Source organism: Acanthochromis polyacanthus, chromosome 9 (genome assembly GCF_021347895.1).
Source record: "Acanthochromis polyacanthus isolate Apoly-LR-REF ecotype Palm Island chromosome 9, KAUST_Apoly_ChrSc, whole genome shotgun sequence".
NCBI classification, from domain to species: domain Eukaryota; kingdom Metazoa; phylum Chordata; class Actinopteri; family Pomacentridae; genus Acanthochromis; species Acanthochromis polyacanthus.
The window spans coordinates 11397412-11411801 of NC_067121.1; the positions used below are offsets into that span (position 1 = coordinate 11397412).

At 37.6% G+C, this 14390-nt stretch overlaps 1 protein-coding gene across 2 annotated transcripts in view; it reads left to right on the forward strand.

Moving 5' to 3' along the window:
- Positions 1-14390, forward strand: part of kirrel1b (kirre like nephrin family adhesion molecule 1b) — a 112408-nt gene that overhangs the window by 70148 nt on the left and 27870 nt on the right. For both annotated transcript variants that reach the window (XM_022208671.2, XM_022208672.2), the window contains exons 3-7: positions 1420-1569; positions 3907-4064; positions 8821-8971; positions 9588-9693; positions 13541-13689. In XM_022208671.2, the coding sequence (XP_022064363.1) occupies positions 1420-1569; positions 3907-4064; positions 8821-8971; positions 9588-9693; positions 13541-13689 (714 nt within the window). The remainder of the gene's footprint in view (positions 1-1419; positions 1570-3906; positions 4065-8820; positions 8972-9587; positions 9694-13540; positions 13690-14390) is intronic.

The following is a 14390-nucleotide window of genomic DNA, read 5'->3' on the forward strand; positions in this document are numbered from 1 at the left end:
GAGCCTTCTCCTGCATCCCTGTATATAATTTATTTGTGCTCTTCACTGTAGACAAAAACAGCACCTTAAAAATTTAAGAGCAGCGTCTCCTTCCAGGAAATAAGTGGCAGTGTTAGTCTGGATAATCCACCGAACACACCACGAACTGTTTTCATCGCACTGCTTTTTTATATTGGAGAAACAGACATGTTTGTTTAGATGAATTAATAATTCAGAAAAACTTCCCCTTCTGAATTCGCACCGCTTGTTTTGTTATCAATTACTTCTACAATTCCAAGAGTTTTATTTTAAAGAATTTTAGATCTTTTACAGCTAAAAATATGTTTAATAACTTTAAAGATAAGATAAAATAAACTTAAATTTACATGCTACAGCTGCTAGATACAGATGAGGCATGGAGGAAGCGGGACAAGAATCCAGTAAAGTACAATAAAGGTAAAAATAATGATATATTAAAGGTCTTGTGAAGAAAATGCATAAGACATGATAAATTTACATACTATATAGGTATGACATGGAGGATAATGTACCTACATTTTTGTTGTTGGAGTCATTACTGAGAGAAAAGACAAATGTTTGCATGTTTTTACACAAGAAGAGCTGTAAGAGATCAGTGTTAGATCTTGTTCACTGGTTTGGAAAGCTGTAAAGTTAAAATGCAGATTTAAAGACAAACTCCAGGACAAAAAAAACATCAAATATGTGAAAAAGTCAGCTAGTTTTCTTTTAAAGATGGAGTACGCAGTTCTAATCCGCTAACGATTGTGTCAGATTTTGAAAATATCACCTCATAGTCTGCTGACTGTCTGTTCTTTATGGGTGCAGAAAATAAATCCAGCGTTTGAGCACGCTGTCAATGTCAAATTACCAAAGTTACTTGGACTGACAACATTATTCCAGCATGTTCTGAATTTGTACTCATGCAAATGGGCTGTTTGAGGTAAATCTGACAGATTATTAGTATCTAAATATGCTAACTCACTAGATATCAACAGTCTATTTCCAGAATTGCAGACTCTTTCAAATAAATGTATTATTTTTTCTTGATAAATTTCAGAATTGAAAGTTTTTTTCAGTGTTCCGACCTGAAACTAATCAGTCAATATCCCTAGAATAAAGATATTATCCTCAGACATGGATGTTATTGTGAATGCAGCACCGTTGAGGTGACTCATGGCTGTAATAGCATCATTTGGAGCTCCTCTTCCTTCACACCGACAGTCATTTCAAAACAGCAGCGTTTTCCTTTCACAGTGTACAACAAATAACGATGTATGAGGCATAACTGATGCACTGATTCTTACAAGTAAATGAACACAGTGTTGCTGTTTTTCTTTTGTTTCATTTTTTTGTTTGCTTTTCCACTGGCTATCTCTGTTTCCATCTCTTATCTGTAAACCCGGTGTGTGTCTCCTGCAGCCTGGCCCAGGTATCGTGTGCTGCGAGCTCTGGACATCGGCCAGTACAATCTAGAGATCTCCAACGCCGAGCTCTCTGATGATTCTCTGTACGAGTGTCAGGCCACCGAGGCCGCCCTGCGCTCCAGGAGGGCCAAGCTCAATGTGCTCAGTAAGTGATCAGACACAGGGGATGTTTCTCTGATTTTCTGCTAACGAGCAAAGTTTAAGCAAAGCACCTTTGGTAGAAATCTGAGCTGTATGAAATCAAAAAATGCCAAATTGACACTCCTGTCCTCATGAAGAGCAGGTTACCTGAGCTGAGAGTTCTCACTTTACAGCTTAAAATGACCTGTGTAGTTGAAGTTCCATCAGCTAGATCATGGGAGTCAAACTGATTTTAGCTCAGGAGCCACATAGAGCTAAATTTGATCTCAAGTGGGCCGGACCAGTAAAATCATAGCATACTAACCTATCAATAATGGCAACTCCTAATTCTGCCTTTGTTTTAGTGTAAAAAAAAGTCCAAGTACGTTCTGAAAATGTTCACATTTAAGCAACTGTCTTCTTACAAAACATTATGAACGACATGAAATTTCTTAAGAAAAATAAGTTCAGTTTTAACAATATTATGTCTCAGTTTGTCATCTACACACACGCCTTACAACTTACAGATCACAGTGTGTCTACAAAAACACAAAACATTTATTCAAAGGTATATGGAACTGAACAATCTAGTATTTTATTTTATGATTGAAACAACCTGTCAAGGTCTCGAAATTATTTTAAATTTATGGTTTTACGAATTTACAATTTGCAGTTGATGTCTCTGTAATGTTTACACTTTGCAAAGTTGGCCGGATTAGACCGTCTGGCTGGCCGACTTGGGCCGTATGTTTGACACCTTCGCTTTAGATGCTTTTCCAGATGTGCTTCATGTGGTTCTACACTTGTGGCATCAGTGCATCCATCGTATCTACTGTAAAATGCTGGGTTTCCTGTCTGTTTCCATTTGCCAAATCACCATTGTGCTTGACAAGTTACATGACGTATGCTTTTTTTATTAGGGAGAAAAAAAAGAACAGCAGTATGTTTAGTTGTAACTTAGAAGTCCACAATCTGCTTGTTTTTAACTCATAGATTTGCATTTTGAGCAACTGGTGTAGCGATCGCCCAGTAAGGGCTTTTTGGGGCTGAAACTGATGATGATTATTGGTAATCAAGAAATACCAAAAAAATTTATTTGAAAACAAAGTGACAGCATGTGATAGCAGAAAACCTGCCATTCGTAACTAGGCTTCTTCATTAATAAGGGCAACTATAACTGAATATGTAAAATAGAAAGAGGAGTGATTATGTGAGATCGACTAAGACTGCACTTCATTATTTTCTAATCTTTCACTGTTCAGTCACTTTTATAGCTGACTTCGGTCCATATCTTAAAGCTTTATTAATTACTGCGTTCCAAACTGTTTCAGGGTAATCTGTGGCTGCCTTCTAACTGAGCCATTAGCCGTTAGCGTTGCATTAGCCACGGTGAATCTAATTTCCTGGTTTGTGGCAGCAACTTGCATTTCTTGTTCATTTCTGAAACTTGTTTGTTTTGATGAATTAATAATTCAGATAAACTCCCCTCTTCTGAATTAACACTGTTTGTTTTGTCATCAGTTACTTTTACAATTCCAAAGAAATAGGTTTTTTTTTTTAAAGTTTAGATTTTTTTACAGCTAAAATATGTTTAGTAGTAACTGTTACATGCTACAGCTGCTAGATAGAGATGAGGCATGGAAGAAGAGGGACAAGAATTCCAAAAAGTACAATAAAGCTTAATATAAAGATATATTAAGAGTTTTGAGAAGAAAATGTACAAGACATGATAAATTTACATATATACAGGTATGACATAAGAGAGGAGGCTGCATTAAACCTGAAGTAGTGCATTTAATTTATCAGTAGTCGGTCAATAAAATACAGATAATCGGAATAAATATCATGATAATCAGTCTGCTGTTACTTGGCACTTGATAAAATCTTTAAATGAATCTTCTCATCCCTGTGAAGCTGCCAATTTGATAAGTCACCACGAGCATCTCAACTTTAAATTCAACCATTTAACTTTGTGTTAAATAGAAGTTCAGAACCTATTTTCCTTTATTTGTTTTTTAGTGTGCGATTCTGACGGACACGAAAAAAATATGGATGAGAGTTGAGATGCTGGACAGCAGGCAGCACAGAGGTTAAAGATTAAAGTAGCAATAGCGTCATGGTGGAAAAAGCTGGAGAACAGAATTGGACTGAACCACAACATGACATAATTCAATGTTGCCCTTTGCACTTTGGTGTTATTGGCCTTCGAAGTTCATATTTAGAAGAGCATGTGTGCTTTGACCTAGCATGTGAAAAATTGGACAGATTTTTGTGTACATATACTATATGTATAAATATGTTTTTTTCTGAGTGCACGCTTGCATAAATTCCTGTTTTTTAAAAGTATGAGTCTTTCCTGCAGTCCCCCCTGAGGACCCGGTGGTGGAGGGAACCCCAGAGCTGCTGCTGATGGCCGGAACTCCGTACAATCTGACCTGCGTGACCCGCGGGGCGAAGCCTGCGGCGCACATCCAGTGGACCAAGGATGGAGGCGCCGTGGAGGGAGCCTACCAGTCCACGGTGACTCACAACGCAGCACAACTCACGCACACGTGCAGATAATAGCAGCTGCACATGCACAAAATTAGGGGAAGAGTCATGCATCATAAAACGCACATAAAACCAGATGAGTTTATTACACTGAAATGAGATCTGCAAAAATCTCACATGCCCGCTAATGGCTTTGAAAGAGTTTGCAAAACAAATGCTAATACTTACAATCTGCTCCTCGATAAAAATCCACTCTCGGCCTGTTTGTTTGTTTGTTAGTTTATGTGCTTCTCTTGCCGTGGGCATGTTTCAAAAGGGGGAGTACAGTATGTACAGCAGCCCTGAGGGCCTGCGTTAGGCGAAGAGTGTGCAGAGCGTGCGAAGATGCAAGTTTCTCGGTTGACAACATCTCGGCAGATGGAGACCATATTTACTCAGAAAAGTTTTGACAAAATGCAGATTCTGACCTGCAAAGCAAAGAGCAGCAGACACATTTTGTGCCTTGAAACCTGGGCTAGGAGGCTTTAAGCATTAATGCAGTATTTATTTTCTGGAGCGGTGAAAACACAACTGAAATGCCTCACCGGTGTCTGTTTACTACAGCAAACTAAAACAAGTCATTTTTCCAACAATTGCCAATAGAAAATGCGCAAGGGAAAAATTCTAACTTCTCACAGCTGCACTAAGGTTCTGTTGCTCTTTTCCCTCCTTTCCTTTCTAATGTAGGAGCCACTTCATGTTGTATATAGTGAGGAGTATTTTTGGTATCTTGACTCTACTGTTTCTGTTTCTTTCTTTTGTCCATTAACTGCAGTGTCTAGACAGTTGGTGAACACTGACAGTGAAATTTGACAAAACCTGGCAACACTAAAAGTCCTGGCCTTAGGGGAGTCAGCAGTGTTCACACAGCATGTGTGTGTTCTGCTGAGTAAATACAGTACACATAAACACCGAGGTGTTCCTGCTCTTTGAAGGCCAAGGATTTCTTCTCACAATACAAAAGCATGACGTGAGAGTGTTTTGCATTTTCCAATTCGGGCTGCAGTGTGTTGACTTGTCGCTGTCTGCAGTGAGTCGCTGCCCAGTGTGAGGCTCCATTTCATGACATTTGTTGTTACAGTCTGTTGAATGATCTGTTTATATATATATATATATATACATATATATATATATAAGTAGGCTTATGGTTGTATCACTATTTGTTTCACGTTTTAGATCTAATTTATCCAAACCATAATTCCAAACCAGTATTCCATATCCCTTATTCACGTTTTGGAAATGTTTTTAAGGTATTTCTATGCAATTTTGGTTTCAATTTTTATGTTTTTTTTTGTTTGTTTTTTTAATCACAGGGATTGTGAGCAATGCCAAACATATTAAATTAAGTGAATATGTATTTTTTAAAAATGTAAAGTGCATAAGTGTAAGCCTACTTTTGGCCCCTGTGTATTCATAGACATAATGATAAATAATGTGTTGAACAATAAATACATATGTTTTTACAGTTTACAAATACTTATTATATATTAATGAAAACACATCCATTTAATATTTTTTGTGAAAACTCATAATTCTACAAGATATCTCCTACTTTACAAACAAATTTATGTAAAATTACTGAACCAATGCTTCTTTGTTATGTTGATTTTCACTAATTGTTTCTAAGTTTATAAATATATTTGCAGTATTAAACAGTTAAAAGTTTCAGCTAGTAAATCAATACAAAATATTTGTGAAATTGCAATAAATTTGGAAATGTTTTTTATATCAAAAAGGTCACTTTTCTGCAAAACACTGATGTTTTTTGGTTATTCAAAGGTACGTCTTTTCCTTTACATGTCCAAACTCACAGTCTGTTTTTGCAGTTTTATTTATATTTTGGTGCAAAAATATGTAAAATGTAAAAGGAAAAGAAAAACGTTATACAGGGTGGGTTTTCATTTCAGCAACAGGCTAAATTGGAAATATAAATCCGAGGCTATCTGCAGAGCAGAATACTCTAGATATATACATTTTTTAAATCCAGATAGCTCCTTGTGACTTTTTCTGTTGCTGCTACACTTACAGAAACCCTACTTTATTACATTATGAATACACACTAACATTATTTTGTCTCTTTTAGCTCCTCCATGTTGAGTTTGGCAGTGAACCTTTATAAACCATTTTAACAATTCACTTAATGCACTGAAGAAGGTCTGCAGCAGTGGCTTATTAAAATCTGTAGTTAAATAGATGTACTCCTGCTAATTTCAGGCATTTTGCATTCACAAAATGTAACATCTGCATGCTGTTGTTAAATAACTGGGAGTCTGCTTGAAATGTGCATGTACAACTCGAAAGACGCAAAGATACGATATGCGTTTAATAAACTCTCTACAAAACTGTATACTCAGGAAGTGTATACATGCGCTCGATCTAACATGATGTTCTCCTACATTCACACTCCTCTATATTCACCTACACATGAAATGAAGCCTGCGAGGTCGCACACAGACACACATGAAGAGTTCATTTGCAAAAACAGATAACTCCGTTTTGATACATTTTCAGAAAACTTTTTTTATTGTTTACTTGAGATAATATCAATCAAACTGAAGTTGAGTGGATTTGACTCAGTAGAAAAATACATAACAAAATAGAGAAAAAATAAATTATTAGGGTTATTATTATTATTATCTCAAGTAAACAATAAAAAAATGAGTTTTCTGAAAACGGAGTTACCTGTTTTTGCAAATGAACTCTTCACATAGACGCACACTCACATATGCACACTCATGCTTTGAATGTGCACACAGCAGCAGCAAACCCTGACTCACACACTCCAACACGGATGTTTTTACATCTCATCGCAGGCAGTTTTATGTCCCCCCACACACGCTCATACATATTACATGCCGCTCATATATTACTGTGCTACTGACCACGCAGCTTTACTACAGCTGCAGCGCGTTCTGGGCACATTCTTAGTAGCTGCATTTCAAAACCCCAGAAAACTGTGATTTTATGATCATATTGAATAGAAGGAGATTTACAGCTTCTTTTTTATGGCTGCTACTGAGAATTATTTCCATGATTGATTTATTGGTCTATTGTTTCCTTCTATAACTTTCTTCTTCTTCCCACAAAACCTCTCATTGTATGTGAATATTCTATTTCTGTCCATGTATTCCTTTTTATATTTGATGATTCCTTACCTCTTATGGCTCCATTAGTAACCAGCCAATATTTACCTCCTTTCTCCTCCTTTCTTTATATCTTGTTTCTCCCATGATGCCTTCTGTTTCCTCCCTTAATTTTTTGTTTTTCCTCGAGCCTATTCTTATAGATTCTTCAGATGCGATTTTCAGCACCTTACTCATCCTGCAGCTTTGAGAAAACCCGTACAAATTACATATCAAAACATGCAGCTCCACTGGGAATAGTGTTCTAAGTCTTTTCTTTCTGCTAAAAGTCCCCATTAAAATTACAGCCATGGCCATAAGTTTGGACACAGCATGACTTACTATGTCTGTTTTGATGTCTATTACAGAACATAACTAATATTTTTTGACAGCACCAGTTTAATTAGTCAACAAATCAACAAGGGATATAATATTATCAATAAATCCCAACAATTGGAACAACTTTGTTCCCAAAACATAATATTAGAAGAAAATAACAAAAAAATGCAGTACTTTCACAACCGAATTTGGTAAGAATAACAAAATGACACCAAACTCTTTTGATGTTTTTTTTAAATATGAAACTTAATATAGTTCTCAGGAGTTGTGTACTGTATTGTAAGTGACAATTTTGTGGTATTTTCTAAGATTCACAAGCGTCATGGTACTTGTGTCCAAACTTATGGCCATGGCTGTAGTGGGAATTTGACAATTGCCAAAACCAGCCATCTTTTGAACTCTGTAACTCTGGTGTACTTCAAAGTAGAAGCTTCATTCGGGTCACAAGGCTTTTGTGTGTCATTCGTCTAAAATTGTGTTTTGATGTCTTTTTTGGTTTCCACACAGTCGCAGCTAAAGTTTATGGAGCTTTTGAAAATCCAGAATGTTTTGTTTCCTCAAAATACTGACCTGAAAAGTTTTATGAAAAATACTGCAATTAACCACGTCTCCTTCTCACAATTTCTCCTCTACACGATCAGTTTTTACATAAAAATGCAGGCAGTTTTGCCCTCTTTCACGCAGTGTGAGTCTCATAGCTGTAGGATAGAGCGTGCCGACCAACACGCTCATTCACTTCCTTTATATCAGCTCCAAAACTGGGGTGAAAATCAGAAACGAGGTTTTTCTAGTCTGCCACAAAATCTACATAATATGCAGTGCATGCATGAAAATACATCACCGTGTTCAAAACAAGATAGTGCTTTAAACGATGAAAGTTTACTTTATTTTTTGTCATTTCTCATTCTTTTTGCATATATATGTACATATCAATCTATATTCTATCACTGTCTCTATTTTAATAACATATATTTTATTTTATTTGTTATTTATCTGCCTAATTTCATCTTAATTTGTTTTTATTTATATTTAATTACACTGTTTTATTGCATTTTTTATTTTCGTAAAGTCCTCTGTGTTGCGTTTTTGTTTGTATGAAAAGTGCTGTATAAATGAAGTCTGAATAATTGATAGTAGTTTAAATATAAAATTATTTAAATTAATTGATTTTATATAGAACATTTTATTCCATTTTTGATATCTATAATCTTTCTCTAACAGCTTTCCTCTGTAAATTCTACTCTTTTCATGCTTCCTCCCATCCTAACAGCTCTTCTGTCTTCCAGGAAGTGCTGTCAGACAGGAAACGAGTGACGACCAGGAGCTACCTGCCCATCACTCCTGTTGACACCGACAGCGGCAGCAATTTCACCTGCGTGGCTAGCAATCCTGCAGTGCCGATGGGCAAAAGAGCCACTGTCCATCTCAACGTCCACCGTATGCGACTCCTCTTCTCCACTTTAACACTATTTAAGCGCCTGGATGGAGCTGAGGTTACTGGAGCCAAGTCGGCTTTGTGTAGACGCACTGGAAAATCAGTCTATAATTTGAATTAGCTGCCTCGGCACTTGTCAAGTTGAAGTAATTATCAGCCAGGAAGAAATAACTCAAAGGCTTTGTGTATGAATTTACAGTCACGATTTTTCTAGACATTCTCAAAGCTGGACTCGCTCCAAATTTGATTTAGCTGCTTGTGTTGTTTTGGCACTGACTTTGAGGCCAATAATCTTTACCTAAAGCAGCTCGGCGTGTTGATTTTCCTCAACATCTGGAGAGCAAGAAACTTTCTGTGAGTGTGTGTGTGTGTGTGTGTGTGAAATAAGGAATGATTGCTCACGAGGAAAGTGTAGTTTGAATTTTTAATTAAGAAGACTGATGTATTTTTCCAACCCAGTTTAGTTAGTAATTTCTGCAAAAAGGGTGAGAGTCCTGTGTTTGTATAGAAGGTGGTAGAAGTCAGTTGTTTATTTGTTAAGTTTGACTTGTTTGTGTGAAAACAAAAAAGCCAAAATACATCAGTTATATTCAAGTTACACATTGTTTCCCTGTGCAGACCCTCCCACGGTGACCCTCTCCATCGAACCTCGCTCCGTCCTGGAGGGAGAAAGAGTTACCTTCACCTGCCAGGCCACCGCCAACCCTCCAATCATGGGATACAGGTCTGCATTAGCTTTTAGAGCATTTTCCCACACAAATCTAAACCACACAATATTACAGAAATTATACAAAACTCACTTCAAATATTTTGTGGGTTCGACCACTCTGTTCCTTACCCCCTCATATAGTCTGTTCTGTACATCGCTTTAACTTTATTCAGCTAAAAAACAAACAATTATTCCCCATGCTGCATTAAAAATTGGACTTAACTTTGAATCACAATCATCTCATGAGTTGCCAAAGTGTTAAACTAGCCAAGTTAAATTAACTGAACTTGAGAAAATACGTTCAATAAACTTAAGATTTTAACCTGAATCAATTTCCTTTTACTTTTTCTAAGTTTTAGCAGTTTCTACTTCTATTTCCACTTAGAAGTCATAGACTTGGCTGTTGAAGCCACTTTTTTTTTTTTAACCCAAATCAGTCCATATAGATGATTTGTGCAGCTGATTTAGTTTGTTCCAAAAAACCTTCTGAGAAAGCTCTACTCGTATTCTCAGCAGGAGGTTTTATTTTAGTTCCCTGAATTCTTATTGGTAGGATGACTAAACATGTTCTAAAAATCCATTTTATAGACTGTCATGCCTATAAACTGAATGTCACACTAAGAACTTTCTGCCTTTGTTATCATGTAATACTGGAACTATTTTTTACCTTCTATACTGTGTTCCCTCAACAGCATCCCCAAAACATCCTCAGAACATTTCAGCCACAATCTAAAACTCTCTTTTACACTTTTCTGAGGCCTTGAAAACATCTGGAAAACGTTTTTTAGATGTTGGTCTGAGAACTTGCCTTCATGTAACATTGTGGTGATGTTGTAAAGATTCTTTAATATTTTCCCTCAACAATGTTCTTCAGAACATTGCAGCCAGAATGTTCCACCTTTTCACGTTTTCTGAATGTTGCATCCTTCCTTTACTATTGGTGTGGAAACTTTCTGTAGAAGAACATTCTATAAAATGTTCCCTCAACGTTAAAGATAAACATTCTACCTTTATTATGTTAGATTACAGGAACATTCTAAAATGTTTTGTCTAAAAAACATCTGTCTTCAAAGGCCTCAGTAACACGTGGGAAACATTTTTTAAACGTTCTGAAAATATGTCCTAGATGTTGTTGTTGAGATCTCAGATGACAGAACATCCTTTATAAGACATTCCTGTAATGTGATACATTGTGGCTGCAATGTTCTGAGGATGTTGTGGAAACACATTGTAACACGTTCCCACAATGTTGCACAATAAAAAATTAAGAACATTCTTAATATTTCAGACTACAGGAATGTTCTATAGTGTTTCTGTCATCTGAGACTGTGAGAACATTTGGAAAATGTTTTTTAAACGTTGGTTTGGGAACGTTTCTCCTTTGTTGTCAGGGAACATAATCTGTGTTTCAGACAACATCCTTTGAATGCTGACATTAAAACATTAAATGTCCGGCTGAACTAAATGACTACAGACCTATTGCTCTAACCTCACACATCATGAAAACTCTGGAGCGGCTGGTTTTACGTCTACTGAGGCTTGAGGTCAAAGACAAACTCGATTCCTTGCAGTTTGCATACAAAGAACACATTGGAGTGGATGATGCCATCCTCTTCATGCTTCACCGTGCCCTGTCTCATCTGGAGGAACCTGGAGTTTATGTGAGAATCATGTTCTTTGATTTTTCAAATGCATTCAACTCCATCCAACCCACCATCTTCAAAGACAAGCTCACAGAGATAGGAGTGCATCCTTCCTGTGTTTCATGGATCACAGATTACCTGACAGGAAGGCCACAGTTTGTCAGGCTGGGGAACTGTGTTTCTGGGACATTAATGAGTAGTACTGGGGCTCCACAAGGAACAGTCCTGGCTCCATTCCTGTTCACTCTGTATACATCTGACTTCAAATACACAAGCACTGAGTCCTGCCACATTCAGAAATACTCTGATGACACTGCTATCGTGGCATGTATCAGAAATGAACATGAAGCTGAATACAGAGATCTGATAAGTGCCTTCAGTGACTGGAGTGACAAAAACTGCCTGCTACTCAACGCCTCAAAGACAAAGGAAATGATCATAGATTTCTGCAGATCCAAACCCCCTCTTCAGCCAGTGAACACTTGTGGCGTGGACATCGAGATGGTGACATCATATAAATATTTAGGTGTCCACCTTGATAATAAGTTGGACTGGTCTACAAACGTAGACTTCATCTACAAAAAGGGCCAGAGCCAACTTTATTGCCTCAGAAGACTTCGATCACTTACATCTGTAGTAAGATGCTGCAGATGTTTTATTAGTCTGTGGTAGCAAGTGTCCTGTTTTATGCTGCAGTCTGCTGGGAAGGCAAGTATAAAAAACAAGGATGCAAGGCGTCTGAACAAACTGATTACAAAAACTCGCTCTGTGGTTGGAATCGGATTGAACACATTGGAGGATGAGGTGGAGAGACGGGCACTGAGCAACATGGAGGCCATTCTGACAAACATGGATCATCCACTTGACATCTGCTTCAATGAACAACGAAACATCAATGGACGGCTCCTATCGCTACGCTGCAAGACCGAAAGATTTAGGAAATCTTTCTTTCCATCAGCAGTCAGGCTATTCAATTCAAAATTAAACAGATAAGAACCCTGACAACTGAATTTCCCTTCGGGGATGAATAAAGTGATTCTGATTCTGATTCTGATTCTGATTAAAATAACTTTACAGAAATATTACTGAAAATTAAAATATTCTTAAAATGTTCTTTAGACATTTAAGTAAGACACTTTCTTTAAAGAATTATTAGAACTTGTAGATAATATGATCTAATGTTGTGAGAACGTTCAGTGTCAGCTGGGTTTCAGTTACAGTGAGATAAATGGTGAGTCTGGGGATGGAAGGACTGAATTCAGTTAGTATCAAAGACACAGTTTCTAACAGGTCTGTTTTTATTGAACCAGTCTCTGAGGAATTTTAGTTTTCTGACAATGTATCCTGGGAAACTTGCTTACATGCTGGTTATGTTTCTGATCAACTTAATGTAATGAGTTCAGTAAAATCACAACTGTTCATCCATGCAAGTCATCATTTTAAATCATAATGCCCCAGGTTATAAGAACTCTTGTTTTGTTTTGTTTTTTTTATTTCTAATTAGCAAAACTCATGTATTTAATCAAGTAAACTAGAAAAAAGGTGTGGCGATTGGACTAAAGTCCTTTATGGTATGATGATGATGATGATGATGTGAATATACAGCTTTCTATGCAGTTCAAGAGTGGAGAAACTTTTTAATGACAGTCCAGCAGAGCAACACTTGGAGCCAGATCAGACATTTAATGCAGATAGATTTTCCTTCATGTGTTCCAATCTGCCTGTATTCACCCTCTGGAGTTGCTCCTGAATTGCAATTTCTGCTTAGAGCACAGAATTGGTGAAAGTATCGAACATTTGTACAGTTAAACACTGACTTTTATCCTAAGCGACAGCGCTGAAGCGCTGCAATTGCAAAACGCTGGACTTTAACAGTCTTAATGTGAGGTTTGAGACTCCACCAGAGGGTCTCAGTGTGGGACCACTGCCAGGTACTTAGGCACTAAAGCCTGCCCAGTGTGTATTAAAACGTCTTCTAATGGAAGATGTGCAGTATGGGTATATGGTCCTGACTTGGCCAGATAGAGTATGGATAACAGAAATGAAGAGAAATTTCTTGAAATGATTCCCTCGGGTTTTACAATCTATAAGTGTGAGCTTAGTTGATAATATAAAGACACTGATTGTCTAATAATAACACTTCAGTCACTGCCTTGTCTTTTGAGATTTCCTGCAGCAGTGATTTGAGTTGCCTGTTAAGCTGGTTGTTTCTCTCTCAGGTGGGCCAAAGGTGGCGTCCTGCTGGAGGGAGCCAGAGAAAGTGTGTTTGTCACCACGGCAGATCACTCCTTCTTCACCGAGCCGGTGTCCTGTCAGGTGTTCAACGCAGTGGGAAACACCAATGTCAGCATCCTGGTGGACGTACACTGTGAGTCCATGATGTGCATTAGTCTTAAGAAACTCGCTGTATTTATCAAATCAAATCAAAATGCACTTTATTGCCATTTTGCCAGATATACAGCAATAATGTAGGATTCCATGGGATCTCCTAGTGTAAAAACTGACAACACTCACCAAGTACACAGACAGATGGTTTGAGAGAGGAGTGAAAGAGGCCATTTATGTTCATCTAGAGCGACCCACTCTGAACAGAGGGGGAGGCCTCAGACACCATCTCTCAGCAACATACAAAGCTGCCTTAAGAACTCTCCCCAGAAGATTTAACCACTCTTCACACCTTTCCTCAGGTGAGCCCGACTCACATGATGATGAGTCATAGGTAGGAGGCGACTCATTGGGCCATTAAATCAACGACTCTAACCAGGCCCCCCTCTATTAGCATATTAATACCTCATTGGGTTTCAACACCTGTTGTTGAAAGATTTTTTTAGTCCTTCAGTAGATACCATCAGCCTTAGCCCCACCTTCACCTTAAATACCTGGGACTCTCCAAACTAGTTTTTAGAACTGAAGAAGTCGCTCGGATGAGAGGCGAAATGTCTTCAAGATCACAAGAATAAGTCCAGTTGCCCAAACTAAACCCTTCCCCTGCCAAGTACACAGTGCAAAAATAGAAATAGATTAGAAAAATGGAATAAAATGCTAAACTGCAATACTACATGTCTTCAA